Genomic DNA, 21,281 nt, shown 5'->3' on the forward strand with positions numbered 1-21,281 from the left:
ATAAATGTAGTTACTAGTAGCTGCTCTACATTATACTTTCCAAGGTTAAGTATCAGGGTTGCTCATAATGACTTAAACTGTTTGCTTTAAAGATAATAAGGTCTTACCAACATCATGGTGCTTTATTTAAATATAATGAAGGCAGTGTGGCTGCTCTCCTCTAAGATTTTATAACCTTTAATAAAAAAAGGGGAAAGTCATTATACTATTATACTATAATATAAAAAAAATACTGCCATATTTGAGTTTTTGAAGTATTATGATTATATTCAGCTGTTAATACAGACACGCTAATGCATTTTCATGTGTTGTCATGTATTATGTGGTTATACACTCAGTTACCAATTCATTAGGTACACCTAGCTAAAACTAAGGCAGTCTGATATAACAGTCCTGAAATAAAACTTCCCTTCATGAAAATTATAATCTTCAGTTTTTATTAAATTTGTTTTAGAGAGGTGTTGATTCAACGGTATAATTTTGGAGGGTGCAGTCTTTGTGGTGCTGTGGAACAGTATTGAATTATATAGAGACTTTCTCTTGTTTAGCATGCTGTCAGTGATGAATGGAGTGGACAAAAAAATTGGAAACACACAACACTCCGTATAACGCAATACTATCCAACAGCACCACAAACTGAAGCAGGACAGTTTCATTAGACAGCATTAGTTGTAGCCAGGTGTACCTAATAAACTGCCAGCTGGGTGTATGTGATACATTGTAGACATGGGCTTCATAAATTTACATGATGACTTGATATTGACTTTTTGATTCAAACAAATGCACCAAGTAACCTCCTACTACATATATTTTGATAAAACCCGTTTTTACTTATTCATGCAGAGGTTAATGCAAAAAACAGTAAAAAAAAAAAGTTAAAAATAGTTAATGCTTTGCCATAGGCAGCTAAGCCTTCAGACATGCAAGGAAGCCATAACACCAAAGGCTTTTTGGATTTGCATGTGAGACAGAGTGGATCTGCTCCTGTCCTCAACAAAATACCCTGAACTTAAGCAAGAAAGTATTTGGCATTTTGATATCCTCTCACACATATCCTAAGTCTCTTTTCCTATACACTGTTGGTTGTTGCAGCCCATGGCAGAGCCTGAGTGGTATGTGTCACAGTGTGAATTAATTGTCCTCCAGTCGGTTTGAAATGGCTGCATGGTTCTGCATCATGAGCACGAGTTGTACAAACAGGATTCATTCAGTTGCAGACTGGGGTTGCTCAGGTGTTGGATTCTAATTAGCTGGTGTGTGTCCCCTCACATGTTATCTGGGTCTCTGTCTCCTCTCTCAGGGGTTCGATGACCAGCCTGGAGTCAAGCCACAGCGGCTTCTCTCAGCTCAGCGCCGCCACCACCTCCTCGAGCCAATCGCAGTCCAGCTCGATGATCTCCAGGTAGAAAATGGATGCAGAGGACATCAAATACCCCAGACCCCCCCAAAAATGTCCACTGCCCTTACCATCAACACCGAAGCCAACTCTTCTCCTGCCCCTCCTCCTCTTCCTTCTCTTTGGACTCTGTTCCTATTGCACAGCCAGTCTCTATGGAACTGAAGCATGCTTGCACAAACAGAAGACAAAGACTTAAAAAATCTGAGGCAAAAAGAAAAAAACAGAGACTGAGTACAATTTAAAGGGCTGATTTTTGCACAAAGGTCATATATTTCTCATGCCGGGCATCTCTGCTAGTTAGCAGTTTGAATCACAACATTAATGGAATGTTTGTTTGCGTCATTTCTCGTGCAGGGTGGAAAGGTTAAAGGTCAAGAGTTGAGTTTAGGTGCCTTTGTGGCACTGGAAGCTGAAAGAAGCAATATTCTTAACCTGGGAGCGACGGGACTGGATGACGACACTGGAGGCGCTGTTACATATATGCATTTACATATACATCCACATAAACAGTAATCAGAAGACGCATACCTCATTCATGTGCGTTGGCTGAAGAGACTGGATCTGCTGTTACATACAAAAAACACCACCAACACATAAACATACACACACACGTTTGATGACTTGCAAAAATTTACAGTGTTTGCCATATTGTAACCAGAGGGGTTTGTTCGATCTGGTGAACTGTTTATAGGTCAAATGTGGGTGGGGTAAACTCTTAACTAGACCTGGGTCGAATATCACCTGCAAATAATGTTTTGTTTTGTTTGTTTTTTTTCAAACTGTACGGCGTTAACGGAGTGGGTGGAGCTCACTGAATCATGACAACACAGATGGTGACAGCAAAGTTACCAGTTGACAGGAAAATTGAGATGCTTTCCTGTGGCTGTGTGAGCTTTCTGGCATTAATTTTGTTGACTTATGTGGCGAAGCCCAGCCATGTGTCCCACAAGGGCTTTATCACACCCTGAAAAGCATTTGACTATTTGACCCGGGTCTGACTCTTAGCGAAGTAATCCGCTAGAAGCAATAACACAAGTTTGACTTTCTACTGTGTGAAATATTTTTATTTATCTTTAAGATGTATGTTGAGGATCATGGGTGCTGATTGCAGATGACCTTTTTATTGTGTACAGGCAGACAGACAGGCAAACTGAGCCAGTAAAACGCAGAACTCTGTGGCATTAACATTATCATCAACATATTACAGTCTGTGTTACCGTTATTTCAGGAGAGAAACAAAAATAACTTACCAGATTTTTCTCCTGGACATGGTTTATTATCCTCATACATTGAAAAATTCAGTAGTCATTACCTGGAATGACCACAGGAGTTTGCTTTATGTCCGGCGTCTGCACAATTTAGGGAACTCAAGTCAAAATCAAGTCGTCAAGGAGATGCCTTGTCACTGATTTGTGAATGTGCTACTGATTGGTTAGCACTTGCTAACCAATGAAATGCCTGAATTTGGAGGTTTGTGGTGGAATTGGGCAGTACTGCCATCATTCTCTACTTGTTTTTCAGAGTGATGTAGATTTCAGTGTGCATTAGGGATGAATGTTGCTTTCTGATTATCATTTGATGGTGCGCCAGTAGACAACATATTGAAACTGTACATGTGCTAGTGTTGGGTGGAGTTTGTTACGGTTTTTCAGAGGTGAACGCTTGATATGGGGGGGGGGGATCAGTGTGGTGTGTTACTGCATGCTCACGTGGTGATTGGGTTTACAGATCTATTTAAAAATTAAGAAAGCCATTCTAAGAGCCATGTGTCAATAAATACCATTTTAGCCTTTGTAAGCATCACTTATAAACGTACCTGATTTTTTTTTTTTTCTTCCCCCCAAGGTCACCACTGTAATAGATGAGCGATTGTGAATTGAAATAACATTTCTAAATGCAACACATCCATGCAACAGTTTTTTAATACAGTTTATTTGGTTAATAAGCATTGATGACTTCACATAGATCTGACCGCCTGTAGAGGGCAGTAATGATCACCATTGCCAAGGGTCATCAAGTGCTGTTGCCATGGTAACCGAGTGCAGCTGACAGCAAAAACAAACAAACAAAAAAACAGATAAAGACGGAGGCTTTCTCCTGAAAATGCTGGCCTTGCCTGTTTTTTTTTGATACATGAAACTGCTAGTTTTTAACTGTAAATGAAAGGTCAAGGGTTAACATGTGGTAACTATATGTCATTAACTGCAATAACATGAAATGCTTTACTGAGAAAAAGGACCACCTCAGATTGAGGGCTATAAGTTGCGTATGATGGTGTAAAAGGATGAATGTTAGAAACAATGGCATAAAAGATATGCCTTTAAAATATGTATAAACACTCTCTGATCCTTAGGGCAGGTGTGTTTCTCTACTCGGTCTCTTCTCACTCTCTGAAGCATGTCCACAACCACAGAACTAACTTTCCTTCACCAGGTTATTTCTTCAGGAGACTGGATTTCCACTTCTTCAATGGTTCCACTGATGAAACAACAAGCAGCATCAGTTCGGACCTAACTATTCTTATATTTCCTTTTTTTTTTATATATATATATATATATATATATATATATATATATATATATATCTCTCTCTCTCTCTCTCTCTCTCTCTCTCTCTCTCTCTCTCTCTCTCTCTCTCTCTCTCTCTGTCTGTGTGTGTGTATCTACTGTTTGTCACTGTACACTCCAGTTTTGCAGGTTTTGTTTTCAAACACTTTTAATTGTGTATATCTTAGAATGCAGAGTGGACCTTTGATTGAAGCCATAGGCACAAATACTGAACATGATTCATCAAGATCTCATTGACAATGAGGGCTATAACTGTTTGTCTTGACCGTTCAACACATTTCTCTATCTCTCTGCTTCCTTTTCTGACATCATTGCATATCTTCTCTTTACCTTAATGTGAGACATTATGTAAAAAGTACAAGTTTGGATTAATGAGAATATGGCGCCTTTACATGTTTTGAAAACATTAAACTTGAATTATGAAAAATTACATGAACTTGTGTCAAATTCATTTGTGTTTGCCCTGTGGCATTGGTAGTTTTCATTGTGTGATCACAAAGTAGAGTGCATACTATCTTTTAAAACATTTTATAGAACGACTGCTTATGATCAGTTTTTCCTTAAATTTGAGATTGACTAAAAATAACAAAATGCACTAATTACCAAACTTGAAATCTTTAATTGTTTGCATTGTCTAATGACATATTGCACAAAATTGTATCATTGTGTCTCCCTACATTTTGTAATCACTATGCCACTGCCTGCTTTTATTTTTATGCATTCTTAATTAATCTGAATCACGAAAATGGGTTTCATGTTTTCTACATCACTGACTTCAATAATGATCTTTCCCCACTGACCTTAATTTCCGCATTTGCAAACTGCTGTTTTCCCATCTGAATTTTCCTCACGGATACTCTCAGTGCTGCTGTAACTTCAGATCAGGTCAAAGTTAATGTATGTAGGTGGAAAAAGGTAGTTCTGTTTTTTTGTTTTTGTTTTTAAGATACAGATCAAGGATAGAGAAGGATCAAAAGTAACACCAAGATTCTTGGCAGAAACCACAGTCGGCAGGAAATGGTTATCTGTTTAATAACCAGCATCTCCCATTTTCCAGAATTTAGAAGAAGGAAGTTTCATAACATCCAGTTTTTACAGCAGCCAATTAAGCCTTGAATTGCCTATTATTGGTGTAATTATGAATATTATCAGTTTAGCAGTGGAAATTAACTACATATAATTCGGGCTAGAGGTGAATTAGAAAGAAGAGCAGAGGGCTAGGAACAGAACCCTGAGGTGCACCGTATTTTGCATATAACATGAAATAGATGAAATTTACCATAAAAGTTCAACAGGTAAAATAAGTTCTGCTGTTATAGTAGCTATATCTGTAGTTATATCATAGAAATGTTGGATTTGTTGTACCCTGCTGTCTTACGTGCACAAGACATTTTAGGGATCGTTCGGCTGAATCAACAGTTTCAGTGGTGAAAATGTCTTCACTGGAAGATGAGCTCATATGTGCCATTGCATCCTCTTTCTGTCCTCTTGTATCTGTCACACTGTTCTAATATAATTGTCTAGTTTCTATCTTTAGGAGTGATCTTGTTGCATCATGGTTTGCCAGTAGTCTGGCGGATTATGCTCAACAGTAGACATGTTGGTCTTGGTCCATGCAGAGTTCCTGTTTTGACCTCAGGGCAACTTTGTTCATTTCAGCATCCCAGCACTTTAACAAGTATTGCTTGTGTAATGGATCACCATTCACTTCATCTGCCTTTCAAAAAACAAACAAACCCCAAAACATTAATTTCGATATCCAACTCTTTCTGCTTAATTTCAAGAGACTGCAGCTCGTCCCTTCGGGATTTTTTCTGCAGTGGAGTGAGGTGTAACATCTCCTTCTTTCCGTATTTTTTCCAGTCATTGTCATCTCTCTATTAGGACTAATTGCAGTGATCATATATGAACTGTTACTCACTATGTTCTTTTTTAATCACAAAACTATCCAATGATCAGATTTTGGAGTCTTGGTGGAACTGTCTCTGATCCTGGTCCAGATGGCATAACTTCCCCCTTGAACCACTAGATGACAGTATTTACCCGCATAACCCCACACTGACTCTAAACGCAGGCTCCGCCCCGCCAGTGACGTCCGGACACGGAAGCAAAACAACGTTCGGTCCTAACGTTGCTTCTGTCAGTTTCATCTTACATTAAAAAAAAAACAAAAACAAAACGAAAAACTTTTCGCCGCTGAGTGCCTCCTCTCCACCGGGCTGACACAGATGTCTGCTCCTCCGGCAGGAGATGTGGTCAAACAGTGGGAAAGGTCAGACGCTACTCTTGTCGTTTATATACCTGAACTTTATCCAGTAAACTACACCCAGTACAATTCATTTCTAAGGCACTTATTTTCAGGCGTGTAGCCATTAGTTAGTATTTGCTAACTTGAGGTAGGAGCTTGTTAAAAAAACAAACCAGAGTCCACCAGGTGCCGACAGATGTTACCGCATTTGTCTGTGTCCCCGTCCCCCTGTAACTCCTGCCTGCCGGCAGCTCTGGACCTGTGCCACCACCCCTCGGCAGCCATTGATTTGCGAGTTTGTAATGACAAGGCCAGTGATAACACCATGATTCTGTATTATGTCCTTATGCCGCCTGCCATCTCCAGCTCAGATTTGTGTGTTTGTGTGTGTCTGTGTGTGTGTGTGTGTGTGTGTGTGTGTGTGTGTGTGTGTGTGTGTGTGTGCCTGTGGAGCTGGTTTAAGTCCAGCTGAGAGAGGTGTGAGCCCTGAGCCTAGTTTATCTTACAGGTTGTTCAGTCTCAGCCCAGATATAACTAAACCTGTTTTTTTGTCACCAACAATCACAAAGTCTGCTTCATAAATCCCTGGTCTCAAAGTAGAGGGGTGTACCTTTTGTGCAGAAGAAACCTTAGACCTAAAACCTACTGTAAGAAAGTTTTGATCAGCCATCAGCCAAAGGCTGTGCAATTTTTCTTAGAAGTAAAAAGGTCAGTATTGTTGCCTTTTATTCATTCATTCTAAATCATTTCTTTTGATTCCGATGAATCAAATACTAAATGATTTTTGATGGCCTAAAAACGATCGCATTTAGTATATATCACAGTAAGCTGTAAAAACCCAATATGTGTAAAATGTGTGTAATGTTAGAATTTAAACTCCCCATGTCATTACACCCACAAATTCCCCAAAATATTACAGAGGACACGGCCTTGGTGTAGCTGAATGGTAGCTACAGTTCGACTTTTGAATGAAAAGTGTGTTTTTCAGTGGATTATAATTAAAAAAAATAATAGCTCTGTTGTTGACTTTTAGCAATATTACTAATGTAAACATATCTCAAGGGGTTTGCTCAGTGAGTCACTGAGTCTGCTACTACTGCTGCTCTTTGTGCAGTGAGCAGGCCCGTTTGAGACAGCAGGTAGTGGAGGAGGACACTGAGGACTGGCAGACGAGTCCGGACTTCTCGGGCCTGGAGAGAGTTGGTGGAGTGGACCTCTCCTTCATCAAAGGGGACGACATCAATGCCTGCGCCCAGCTTGTGGTACTCAGCTACCCGGACCTGGAGGTGAGCGGTCCCCCTCACTACACCCAGTAATTACAAATGAACTTAGGAATCTCAAACGATTTTGCCTTTTTAACTCCCCTCTCTGTGAGAGGTCTATGCAACAACTATGAGTTGCCAGATTTATGTTTTTTCTGCAGAATGTTGGTTATTATGATAAAGTGTGAAAAGACTGGGATATGTGGGATACTCGACTAGGCTATGGCATCCCTCAACTTCAGACTGTGGTACGCATTTGTTGACCAGCTGCAGCCTGGCAGCAGCGGTAGTGGGGCTGGTGATGAGCGGTGGTGAATCCGAAACAGTAAGTATTTATAGCTTAAAGGCTTCAAATGTCACTGAATTGAAAACGTCTTCACTGGACAAAAGTAATATCAGTTGATATTATTTTCAAATTTCAGTGGTTAAGTGTGAGCTAATTTGTGAGGCAGAAATGCAAATTAAGACATCAGATCCTTTTCAAAGAAGAAGCAAAGTGTAAGTAACAGCTGAGCTTATCTAATAAGAATGTTCTGTAATCAATCCAAACACGTATCTTATTTGAAATTAGCTGAAGAAATACTTCCATTTAATGCTTCCCTCCTCTTTTCCATGAGTGAATCAAGAGCAGAGATCTTACTGCGTATGGGTCACTAAGACATGAACATTATTTATAAAGTAAATTAGCCTCAGCTTGTCCAACTGATTTGTTTGTTTGTTTGTTTGTTTGTTTCAGTTTTGATTTTTCTATTGGTTCCTTCACAGGCATCCAATAACAATGCGTATTACAGATGGGCAATCACACACACACACACACACACACACACACACACACACACACACACACACACAAAACAGCAGGTACAAATCAAATGAAATTAAAGATGGTAAAAGCTACATTTAAAATTAAAATTAAAATTAAAAATACAGCAAACTAAACCATGATAATAATAATGATATATATGCACGTATATACACGTACATATATAATACATATTTACCTACTCTACGTACACATACCCTATTAGTACACATATGTATACATATAAAAATACCTAAGTGAATACTTGATCTGAAAGGAAACAATTTTCTCCCATCCCATAACGCTATCCCCGTCCGGCTTTTAAAAAAATGTGTACGTCAGATTTAACTTAGGTTTTGTCTCCCTGATCCGTGTTAAAAATGGGTCCCAGATTCCTGCGTAGGTGTCCATTTTCCCATTTATTTTGCATATCAGTCGCTAATAAGAGGCAGTTACTGATAGGGCTGTGAGCCATTCCCAAGGTAGGGTTTCTGCAGATTGTAGAGTTCTCTAAATCTTCAAATGTTCTTAAGTTATTGTTATGATACAGACATCCAATGATCTTGACCCCCTTAGTGTGCCACTCTCTCCAAAAGAACACCTTCCCTCCTATTTTCTATTTTGGATTATTCCATATTGAAGCTGATCCTACCAGGAAGGGAGATGATCCTTCTTTTTGTGTATATGATGCCATACTGTATATTCCTAGAGTGAGAGATCATTTGGTTCTCGATACACTTGCTCAAATAGTCTGCTGCCCTGAATTTGGCATTCACTTCCTCGTCGAAATCTACCCACAGAGGTCTGTCATCTCTACTTGAGGAAAGGGAGACTATCTGAGCCCCCTCGAATGATTCCTGGTAAAGTCTCATATAAGGAAGTCTCAGCCCTTCACATTCTCTTTTAGCCTGTAGTCTTGTTAACTTCACCCTAGCCCTTTCCCAGCCCAAATAACTTGGCTAAACATTTTATATTTATTATTATCATTATTTTTTAAATGGGGTCACTGGTACACTCAGACGTAGCATACTCAGAAGGTAGAAGGTAGTTCTTTTTGGGAGCTATAACCATTTTTATAGTTTGAGTTCTCCTCCATAATGAGATCTGCAGTTGTGTCCCAACCTTTGAGAAGGAGGTGTCTCTTTTTCAAAGCTGGGCCGAAATGAACAGATTTCATCAGATATTTTAGATTTTTTTGGGGGGTGATGAGTTAACCAAATCCAAAATCAGAGGCCCAGACTACTGTGGGTCTGATGTCAGAACCAGAATTTCATCAGCAAAAACTAACATTTTGTTTTTCCGACGATGCATTGTGACACCCCTAACAGATTAATTTAGCCTTATGGCCTCTGCAAGGGGTTCCCATGCGATAGTCAAAGTCCTGCAGAGAAAGCAGATAACCTCACTACGAGTGACACCTTTCACATTGTGCCTGGTCATTTGATCGATTTTTAGCACAGAAATATTGATTATAGCAGCTTTAAGTTTAACCTATATTTACATTATTTTAAGCCATTTTTCCAATTTGTAAAAATTGTATTTTGGCCATTGTATAATGAGAAAATGAGGATCAACAATGTAGAATCAAGACAAATGTTCCTGCTATAGCAGATAATGGCTGGTGGTTGTAATATTATGATACAGAAATGCCAAATAGGCTGTAATAGCAAATGTTCCCTCAATTATCATGAAGGAATTCTGAATTATCTGTGAAATATGGGAAAGTGGTTGTTTCTCAAACCTTGTGTCAAAAAAATCCCCCCAAAAAAACAAAACAAAAAAAACATCCAAACTCCAAAGGGAATTTTGAATGTTACTGAATTTTGTAAAACTATCTTCTAATGACTTAATCTGTGTCGCCCCTGATAAATGCAATGGATTTTAATATTCCTTACCAATAAAGTGGCCGATGTCTAATCTACATACATTTTTTCAAGTCAACCTAAGCCACAAAAGTAGACTTGTCAAGTATAGAAAGCAATGTTAATACACAGCAGAGCTGTGATTTAATATACCAAACAGCTCAAGGTCGAGTCTTGTTAAACCGGCTGTTGTTAGAGTGACCTTGGCAGACCCAATTTTCCTTTAATTTACTTTTCTTTGCAGCCATTCACAAACTGTGCATAACCGAGAGCTGCTGGCACCTTCCTATTATATAACCCATTATAATTAATGACATTTGTCAGTGTACGTTGTTGATACATGGACCCAACCAGGCTAATGAAATGTTGCTCAGAAATGCTGTCCAATAATGTGATTATGTCCCCTGCTTGCTTTCAGTTTACTTTTAACACTGCCACCTTAGGCCATTTGTGACACAAAGTAATATCAGTAACATGATGCACAGTGTGTCCACTGCTGCAGATTTCTTATAGAAAAAAGGTAAAAGTTTTTTACCTTTATTGTGAAGTTTGCAGTTAAATAGGATCCTTATCACTTTTTAAACTGTATAATAAAAACAAATTCATTGTGAGCAGCACAAGTTATTGAAATTCTTGGCAACAATACTTTCCTGCATACCACGAGGCAATGTTTTTTCACCGCTGTTTTGCAAAGGGGGGTGAAGGTCATTGCTCTTAAAATTACAACAATGACATATCCCAAAAGGTATTTGATAGATAGCCCTGATTTCTAATAGCTCTAAGTCTATTCAAAAAACATACATGTGTCAAGGCTGCGTGGGCTTGTCGCCATCCACAATAGAGAGCTCTTGCACGTTTCATTTGTAGCCACTGGTCAAAACCTTGACAAAAGATGTTTGTGTCTAATAATAAAGCATCTGAGACCTTGGCACAACGTCACACTGTGAACAGAAGAAGATTTTTCAAACTGGTCAGAAAGTAGTCGAGCAACTTCAGGACCAGAGCATTGCGGCTTTTGGGCTCCTGATCCCTATTAATACTCAGTGAAAAGTTCATCATGGGAGATATGTTTACCTGCAGTGGTGTTGCCGAAATAGATTGGGCAGATAGAGAAGTACTGAGATGCATGAAACCTGTCAATGTGTACTAACTGTAAAAAAACATTATTGTAAATTTTAGTATAGACATGGAAAATTCAATCAATGTGAACCCAACGAGAGTTTCGTGTTAAAATCTCTGTTCAAAGACTCTCAGTTGGAGCGCCTTTAACTTAACTTTTTAACTGGTAGGTTTCTCACAATTAGAAAGACACTATCTGTTTAGTCTTATCAGCATCTTAAAAAAATGCATGTACATACTGACATACAGAAGAGCCGTGGACTCAGGGGAAGGTGAATTTGGCAGTGGAGACCACCAGGCAAAGAGATGATATCTGAGATACCTTATTTGGATAATAAGCCTATAATGTGTTTAAAAGATCGGACAACATACAAAACATTTGGCTCAGAAATTACAAATGATTATCGTTGTAATAACATCTAAAGGCATACCTGGTCAGTGTTTTGAAGTTTATTTGAGTAATCAATAAATAAGTAATAAATACAGATTTGAAATGGAAATATATTTGTTGATGGGTACATTCCGTAAATAGCTTGTTGAGTGTTTGAAACACAGGACTTGCACTTGACTTGGGTCTTTACTCAAGACTACATAGCCAAGACTTAAGCCTTACCTGTGACTTGCAAAACAATTACTTTGTCCCCTCTCTGTTGACTTCTAGTATACTACCAAATAGTAGGACATTTTGACTGCACTTAAAACTTTACATGGATAATGCTGGCATTTGCTCTATTCAGTCTGTTTTCAGCCAGAGGACTGTAGCTTGTAAAACTACGAGTACTCCGTACCAATGGACAGAGTCTTATCAATATGGCAATTGGATTATAAGCTTAGTAAAAAAAATTGCAGTATTACTTTGTTTAACTACTTTTTTTATATATCAGCAACCAGGATTTAGTGTCTTTGAATTCAAACCTCATCCATTAAGGTCTAACTGAAATAACAACTTTTTTGCAGTCAAAAATCATATCAAAAGAATTTTTATAAGTGTTGTTAGTATTTCTTATTACTGAAAGGGAAGAAAATTGACATCGTCCACTTTTGAATACAACAGGTAACTTACATAGAATAACTTTGTCTGATGTTCAGAATATGTTCACAGCCTTTAATCAACAAGAAGTAACAGATGTTTCATTTTGTGCCAGATGGGGGATGTTAGTCATCATCTTGCACAGCCTGTGCATCTGTGGACTCGACCTTACACATACACTTGGGTACACGCATTTGTCCGAAGCATGTAGCACCTTAACCCTGACAGTGTCACTGTCTGAGCTCCGTTCAGGACCACAGGTCTATGTATCCAAACCAGTGCTGTTATTACAGTGAATTGACACAGTTGTTAAGGGTGAATTGCAATGAGCAAACAGGTAAGGGATCAGCAAACAGGTAAGGGATCAGTTTTTTGCTCAAGTGCATTTTACAGGACACAAATGGATGTGGAAGGACAGATGTAGAGTCTACTGACACTCAGCCACCATGCTGCCCTGAAAAACGTCATAAACAAAACCCAATGTCTCTGCCCCGTCCTGCCCCCCAGGTGCTGTATGAGGACAGTCAGATGGTGACCCTGATGGCCCCCTACATAGCTGGCTTCCTGGCCTTCAGAGAAACCCCCTTCCTCCTGGAGGCTCTGCAGCGGCTGCAGAGGAGCCAGCCCATGCTTCTCCCTCAGGTCAACTTCTGCAAACTTACATTAGTGGAGTCTTTGTTGTTTCATACATAATTAATTGACTTCAAGTATTTGATATACATTTAAATATTTTGAGGTATTAGACCCGATTTGGGTCCTCTTTATAACACCTATCATTTAATCCCAATATGTGTCCTTGAATTATATATTTAAGATGTTAACCCCTTTTCCACTTGCAGAAAAGTCTATAATCTAATATATTTGAACATGGTCTTGAGTTGAGATTTGGTGTGTGGCAAGCCTATTTTTCATTTCTGATTTTTGATTGTTTCGTTTTGCTTTTTTTAAACCAGCGATTGAAAGTCTACAGCCACACTAGCAGTGGCTGGAATGCTTATCAGACATGCAATGTGGATTAAGATATGACTTAATGTGGAATAGTTGATAATTTTGGGAAATACGCTTATTTGCTTTCTTTCCAAGAGTGAGCTTACTCATGTCTGTGAGTAAACCTAGCTTTGCATAAAGACTGGAGGAAAGGGGAGCCAGCCTGGCTCTGTCCAAAGATGAAAAATATGCCCACGAAAATCTCTGAAGCTAACTAATTAGCATGTTACTTCAGTTGTTTAACCTGTACACAAGCAGTAATGTAAAAATGACAATTTGTGGCAACCTGTGTTATAGCCGGTGAAGCTGCGCAGAACTACATGGCTGACTCTTAGCTACATGACGTAGCACCCCTTAAAATAACTAATGGTTGTTTTTACATTTCTTTTTTGTAATGATTACACAAAAATGATACAAATTATTTAGTCAGTTCTAGTAGTGTTAGTTGGCATATTTTTTCCACTTTGGACAAAGCCAGGCTAACTGTTTTCCCCTGCCTCCAGTGTTATGCTAGGCTAAGTTTTTGTTAACTGTAGTACCAGAGGAAACGCCATGTTCTGCACTACTGTATATCAAGGTGTTTCAGTGGCGATAAAAAGACATCTCAGTTTCAGTTTGTCGGGGTCTAATGTCATACTTGAGTTGTTGTAGTTGTACTTATTTGTTAGTCTCCGGTGGGCCGAGGCTCAGTTGTGCTTTGATCTCAGTGCTAAAGGCAGCATGCTAACATGCTTATACATTAGAATTAGTATTAGTAGTTATAATGTGCTAACATACTAACTGCAAGCATGCTAACGATAAATGCTAACTTTAGCATTTCAGTTTGCAATGCTAGTATTAATCTTGAATTACAGATGAGGCTGGGGATTTTGCTCATTCATTTTTGAAGTATCTAGAATGAACTGAAGAGATGAGTAAGTGGAACATTTGGACTTTTTAAGTAATAGATTACTTACAGACCCAACAAGACTGACAACTTACTGACATTATTGGGCTTGTTTTAATTGTGTAAACCTTACCTTACTTAACGCGCATTAAAATACACAGAATGAATTGCAGCTACTGTGACAAAGCTCCTCTGTTCTCCGTGTCGCCTCTAATTCATCCTCACCCACTCAGTTGTGTTTCTTGCAGCCCACGTGCCTCCATTATTCACTCCCACTCTATCTCTATGTCACGCACACAGGTGTGCAGGAACACACACATACACACTTTTGCTCACCACACACACACACACACACACAAAGTTTTACTGCCACTGCAGTCCCTTTTTCTGCAACCTTTGAAGTGAGTTTTTCCTGACTTACAGTTCACTGCAGGAAAAAAGTCTGTAGAATCAGCTTCGACTTATAGAATTAATTGTTGTGTTGGAGCTGGAAGGGTTAGAATATCAGTTTTAGGATATTTTCTCTTACTAACTAAAAAAAACTACGGACCTGATTTGAAGTGGAGGGATGGAGCATGGGGCATGGGCCAGGGAAGAACCCATTAAATTCTGGGGCAGATCTTTAATTTTTTTTCACTGAAGTCTGATGTATGTTCTTTGACATTGGCCTTGAGGGAGGTCTGCGCACCGAGTGCCCCTCTTATAACACCTTTGCTTTCTGCTATAACCTGTCAAAATATCCACTCTACAAAAGGCCTAGAACCCTGGAAAAGTGTTTACATAAAAAAAAAATGCCTGAACTGTTGCACAACACTCAAGTCGGAACCCACAGGGCTTTAGTAATACATATTTTACTTGCAATTCATGATGTTTTGAAAATGAACAGCTATAGCTTTGTTTTGTGCTATAGATAAAGTAATTTCAGTTGTGTATGTGTTGTGTGCCCTGCCAGCAGGTGGTGTTTGTGGATGGGAATGGTCTCTTCCACTACAGAGGTAAGTCAAGCTGGTCTATACTGACCCAGGGAATGTTTGTGCACTAACAGTGCCTTATTTTTGATTTATGGAAGGATGCGTTAAGTGACAGACCTCAAAATGAAGTAGACCTTTATTTTTACAACAAACATTTTGACCTTTCATGGCAAAAAAAGCACAGGAGGAATTAACAGCATTCCATTTATGCATTAGCCAGTCCCTGGATGACTGTATGTCTGTCGGCTCACTGTAATGGCTCACAAGGACACTTAGTGGAACTGAGCTCTAATTAATAAACTTAGTGACACCTGTACTTTTCCTCCTCTGACAAGTCAAAATGTCTGCTGTGAGAAAGGTCTATTGCTATCAGATCCCCAGAGGGATTTATGCCAGAAGTCCACATTGTGTTAGCAACCCTAGTGGCCTAAATAGTGTTCATCTTATTTTGAGAAATATGCTCATTTGCTTTCTTTGTGATAGTGATTGATCTCACATCTGTGTGTTAAGTACAGAGCTAGAGTACCTTAGCCTAAAGCCTTAAAATAAAGGAAAGACTCACTCAATACCCTCAACTCCCACTACAATCACAGATGATTTTTTTTTACATTTCTGTTTATGTGAGGGTTAAAAAACAAGATAGAATGTGTTAAGAGTTAGCTTTAGAGGTTTTGGTAGCCATATTTTTCGCTTAAGACAGAGCCAGGCTAGCTGTTTCTCCCGGTTTCCAGTTTTTGCGCTGATCTAAGCTAATTATGTCCTGACATGAACTCTGTACTTTAAAGGATAAGGCTGGCGATATTCTGTAGTTTACCTGGTTTAAACAGATTCCATGGAAAGACCAATAGCAATAATATATTAATACTAACAAGTAATCCAGTGTATCCAAAGCCTGATACAGCTCTGTGCTTTAGAGCTCCATTGTCTTAAAATATTAAAAAACATATCAGTGAGCCACACTGTTACCTTGGCTGAAACACTTGTTAAGAATTGATAAGATTTATTGATACCAGTGTCATTACCGATTCTGCTTATGGGTCCAATTCTTAATTGATTCCCTCAACAATTTCTGATCAGTTTTCTGTGTGGAAAAGAAGTAGGCCTTGACAGGTTTACAGAATCACTGCAACTGTTTCTTTTATCTTTGAGTCTGAACATTGGCTGTAGCCAATGAGAGCTAGCTCTAGCAACAGCCTGTCTGGATGAAATGAGAGAACATTTGTGCTGCAGTCGTTTTCATTTAGGTTTCCTAGGTCAAAGACAAAATCTGCTAATCCGGCCTGTTTGGTGCTAATGATCTTATAACACAGGATATTTAGAGTGCGTAGAGTGTCAAATACATGACATTACTGGAATTTAAGCCAATGTTGCGTAGAAAGATGTTTCAGCATATTGCTGGTGTTCCCACCCTGACTTGAAATGACCATTTTACTGACATAACAACTAGCACTGTCGTGACCTGTCGTGCAGACGCATGAGTTTTGACGTCATTATTTTGCAAACCACAACTGTCAGAAAAACATGCCAGCATCGGTAAAAGGAAATGATAAGATCGGAGGCATACCATTCAGATGGTTCTGGCAATTTGGAACCAGACCTCAACTGAATTGGTTCTCGATTCCCACCCCAACTGACATGTTCCTTCATTACCATAAACACACACACACACACACACACACACTGTAGTTTATTTTGAGTCAATCCCACATGCTCTGTGCTTATGCTGGAGATAGTCACTAGAGCACCAAATGTGTATTAATCCGAAGATTAAAATAGTCCCCAACAAATGCAGCAATTACTTCCGTTTGAGTAACGCTTGTTGAAGATTACAATCCACATCTGTTTTAGGGAATTACTAGTTTCATTTAATTAAAAAAAAAGAAACTATGTACTTCAGCTGGAGCCAATGGTTTTAGGGCTTAGTGAAATGAAGTCTGAAAATATTTAGAGACAGAGTATTACAGTGTTGGTTTTTGTCTTTTCATTGGATTTACTGAAAACTCCTATTAAGAAAGCAAATGAACATATTTCTCAAAATTATTAAGCAACTTTATTAGATGGAGACTTTGAGATGGAGGACAAGGCCGAGTTACGCAAACCTTATTTTAAATACATCTGCAGGAGACACCTGACAAATATTTTGAAAGTAACTGTACAGTGACTGTTCATTAAATCACATATTTAAATTCAGGTCCAGTCCAGCTCGTACAGAAACACTTGTAAAGAGCTCAAGGTGAGCCCATGAAGTTTTGTAGGTCAGTTTGATACATTTTGCAAGCTGTATTGGTATTCACCAGAGGTGCACTGTTTAGTATCAGATGGAATGAACTGTAGCCTGACTGGACTCAAATCTATTTTATTTGCTGACTCAGTTTTTGTTACTCTCACTGTTTGGACCCCACAGAGTTTGGCCTGGCGTGTCATCTGGGGGTACTGTCAGGGCTGCCATGCGTGGGTGTGGCCAAGAACCTGCTGCAAGTGCAGGGTGTGTACAAGAGTGAAGAGCACCAGTCACAGGTGAGACGGTCACCTCTTTAATGTTAGACTAGTTTTTAACCTGACTTGAACTTACGTCTGTTCTGTTTTTGTTCTGCTCTGTTCTGTTTTTATGCCTCCAAGCTGGCGACAGCCGTGGCCGGAGGCATTATGTTATGTCCGTCCGTCGCGCCAGTTCTCGTTAACGTGATATCTCTGGAACGCCTTGCGGGAATTTCTACAAATTTGGCACAAATGCTCACTTGGACTCAAGGATGAACCGATTCGAATTTGGTCGTCAAAGGTCAAAGGTCAAGGTCACCTTCACCTCACAGGCACCTTTTGCACACACTGAAGGATCTGAGTCTCCTCAGTCCTTCCTGAAGAGGACTTCAGTGTTGTGAGTCCAGTCCAGTTTTTTATTGATTTGACCTGTAGGAGTCAAGCCTCTTCGCTTCCTCTCCCTGAATGACAACCGGGACAGGAGGCCTAATGTTCCTCTGGTAGTCCACCGCAACCTCATTGGTTTTGCTGATATTGAGCTTCAGGTGATTGTCGTTGCACCATATGATGAAGCTCTCTATCAGTCCTCTGTAGTTCTCTGTAAAAGTATGCTCTACACAAAGACAGCATGTTTCTCACTGGAAGTTATTCACTGGAATCATACATGTCAACATAGTGATAACTTCCATTTCACCAAGAAATACACTTAATACCTTTTATTAAATGCCTCAAAGTCTTCACTACATATATGAGTCTGGACAGACATGGATGTAAACTACAAATTGACTGGTTGGCGGAGGCAATACAACTGCGAGGCTCTGTTCTGTGGAGGTTGGTCATTCTGGTTTGTCTTACAGAACACATGACTGTAACAAAGATGCTGAAAAGCTGGTGTGCTGCTTCATATTTAGTGTTTCTGTTAGATGTACACAAATGCTTCTCTTGTAAAAGAGCCGCCAACCTTGACAAGAGTCAGTAGATGAATTATTTAAGTTTTAAAAGTGTAATCACTTTTTTTCTGTTGTGTTTATTGTTAAAAGCGAAGAAATGTCAGAGAGGGACGAAGGACAGAAGGACAGAATCCGCAATTGGTTATCAGTGTGCACCTGTGTGTTTGTGTGCATGTGAACTCACACTTACACGTCTATTTGTACGTGCATGCAAGTGTGTATGTTGGTGTGTACTCTGTTTTGACAGTGTGACTTTTATTGCAAGCCAAGGCCTCTTTGTGTAACTAATGCTAATGTGACTTTCTGAATACAAATCAAGCAGGAACAAATACCTGTTGGTCAAAGTATACCTGTGGGAAAGCAAAATCTGGATGTCATTAATATGCAAATGTTCACTTTGTTTCAGTCTGGAGCCTCAGTGACCAGTTGAGGCAAGAACAGAAACAAGTTAAAGTTAAGTCTGCCTGATGAATAGGCATCTAGCTAAATGTTGTTTATTTGGGATGGTTTAGAATAAATAAGTTATTATAAAAAAACACATTATAAAAAAAACATGGTGTCCAAAATCTTATGCTGGGTCATGATAAGTAACTGGATTAGAGTATATTTCCACCTGTGTCTTTGCCGTACACGTGAAGCAGGATTTCTATTAAAAATACTTGCATTTTTTGATAAGATTTGTACATTTGTCTGATTGCTACATGTGGACTGTAGATGCATTTACACACCATGTTGTTAATGCATGTGTCATCCCTCTGGATGAAAAAGGGGATCTTCAGAGTTTGGAGAGTGTAACCTTTTCTTTTTTTTTTTTTTTTGTGCTCTGATGTGACAGGCAGTGGTAATAATTGAACTCAAGCACTTTCCTTAAGGAAAATGTCAATATGCACATTCTTTGTAGATGATGTCGATGTGTAGCAGGTCAGTGATGGGCATTTTCTATAATGCTGAAGGACAAGTGTTTTTCAGATGGGAACCAGAGTGGACGGCTTTAGCAATCATCTGATGACTGCTAACTCAATTAGCATGCAATACACTCTCTGTTTATAACCCTTACAGTCTTCATGTAGTAGTGTAACATGATAATTCAATCTCTGTCGGAGTGTATCCATCTCCCTCAATTAGTCTTAGTGGCTTTGGCGTCAGAAAATGTCGGTTTGTCTCTGCTGTGGGAAGGAATCTGATCTCTTTGTGTTCACAGAACATGGTCACGTCTGAGTATGCAGTCACACACATCTACTGATACAGTCTGGGCCAAAGTGGCACGGACTTGTTCATATCAGGTATCAGGTAGCATCAGCATTACACGCCCATGCTGCATCTTTGGGCTCTAGCGATTAGCTTTGGATCAGTTGCTGTGCATGAAATTTTAGAACTTCCTTCCCGTCTATACTGATGTAATTGTCACTCTCAAGGGCTCCGTTTAATTTGTCTACAGGCACGTTCAGAAATGACAGGCCTGGAGTAAACTCCAGCTTTGACATTTGATCGCTTGGTGGGAAATTAGCTTTGGAGTAATTTGTGAAACATGAGCCATATCAGGCTCTCTACCAAATTTCAGAAAATTAGCCATTTAAAAACAAGGTTAGCCATTACCGGTACACCGCCCTGTACCACTAACAAGCGATACGCTGCCATACTCAATGAAATGTCATAGGGTGTATCCAAAACATTTCCAGCACACTGAGAGTTTAAAAAAAAACAATAGGCAGTGTGATAAGTGTTTCTGAAGGTTCCAGACAGACCTTTCTCTCTGTTGTGTGTGTGTCTTTATAAGATGCAGGGGCACAGATCCTTGTATGAATCAATGTGAAAATAAAATACTTTCAAGCAAGTATTGTGTGGTTGCGTAGTGGTATCGTCCTGTATCCACAAAGTTACAGATACGGTACATTGTATAACACATTCTTCCTAACAGCTGCTTTATTCTCATATAAAGCTTTTAAGAGCTTTTTAAAGAAATAGCTCAGTATTTTGAGAACTACACTTATTCTTTATCTTTCTGAGAGTGAGATGAGAAGATCGATATCACTTTCACATTTGTGCGTCAGAGCTGGAGCTTGGGAGTGACGAGCAGTTAGCAAACTACAGCGATGTGTAGTGACTTTCTGAAGTCTGGCTGACACAGTGATGTTGCCAAGTATGTCCGAAATTGTACCTATACACAGACATATGTTAGAGACATATGTTTGTGGACAAAGTAAACAAACGATATATCATTCCTATTCGTGAGCCTTAAAGGTGGGTAGGTTGGGGTATTTTTGAACTTTGGACAGAACCAAGCTATCAGTGTCCCCCTGCTTCTAGTCTGTTAAGCTAGTTTTACCACATTCTGACTCTAGCTCTGTACTTGTGCTGCATTCCTGTAGTGTTGGCACAATGCGAAGAACGAGAAAACATCTTGTTATTCCAACTTTGGAATATTCAAGCTTCTTTACCTCCACTACTAGCTTTGTAGTCACATCATTTAAATAAATAAGCTTATTTAGCCCAAGATAGCAAATATGCAGTATTACAGATTTGCAGCAGTTCTCCAGCAAATGAAACCAGATAGAAAACAGTGTATAGCTTCTTTTAAATGAGCTGAATCCATTGTATCAGTCTTAATATTTGGTTTAAGAAGTAAGAGCGGTATGGATCTTGTTATCTCACTCTGGGGAAAAAATAAGTGAATTTCACAAGAAGTTGAAGTATTCCTTAAAATCAAGAAAGTAGTAGTT

General features: G+C 39.2%; 2 protein-coding genes across 7 annotated transcripts in view; both read left to right on the forward strand.

Moving 5' to 3' along the window:
• Nucleotides 1–3,924, forward strand: part of si:dkey-237i9.1 (SEC14-like protein 1) — a 32,096-nt gene extending 28,172 nt beyond the window's left edge. For both annotated transcript variants that reach the window (XM_040145591.1, XM_040145592.1), the window contains one exon: nt 1,301–3,924. In XM_040145591.1, the coding sequence (XP_040001525.1) occupies nt 1,301–1,406 (106 nt within the window). In that variant the 3' untranslated portion in view covers nt 1,407–3,924. The remainder of the gene's footprint in view (nt 1–1,300) is intronic.
• Nucleotides 3,925–6,066: 2,142 nt separating this feature from the next.
• The window catches only part of LOC120800777 (endonuclease V-like), a 65,005-nt gene continuing 49,790 nt past the window's right edge, over nt 6,067–21,281 (forward strand). For 3 of the 5 annotated variants that reach the window (XM_040147121.1, XM_040147122.1, XM_040147123.1), the window contains exons 1-5: nt 6,067–6,238; nt 7,329–7,500; nt 12,797–12,931; nt 15,115–15,157; nt 17,538–17,650. In XM_040147121.1, coding sequence (XP_040003055.1) covers nt 6,195–6,238; nt 7,329–7,500; nt 12,797–12,931; nt 15,115–15,157; nt 17,538–17,650 — 507 coding nt within the window. In that variant the 5' untranslated portion in view covers nt 6,067–6,194. Of the gene's footprint in view, nt 6,239–7,328; nt 7,501–12,796; nt 12,932–15,114; nt 15,158–17,537; nt 17,651–17,752; nt 20,356–21,281 lie in introns of those variants that run through there. The other 2 variants (XM_040147126.1, XM_040147124.1) reach the window with 2 other exon arrangements.

This window comes from Xiphias gladius, chromosome 15, assembly GCF_016859285.1.
Source record: "Xiphias gladius isolate SHS-SW01 ecotype Sanya breed wild chromosome 15, ASM1685928v1, whole genome shotgun sequence".
In the NCBI taxonomy this organism is placed as follows: domain Eukaryota; kingdom Metazoa; phylum Chordata; class Actinopteri; order Istiophoriformes; family Xiphiidae; genus Xiphias; species Xiphias gladius.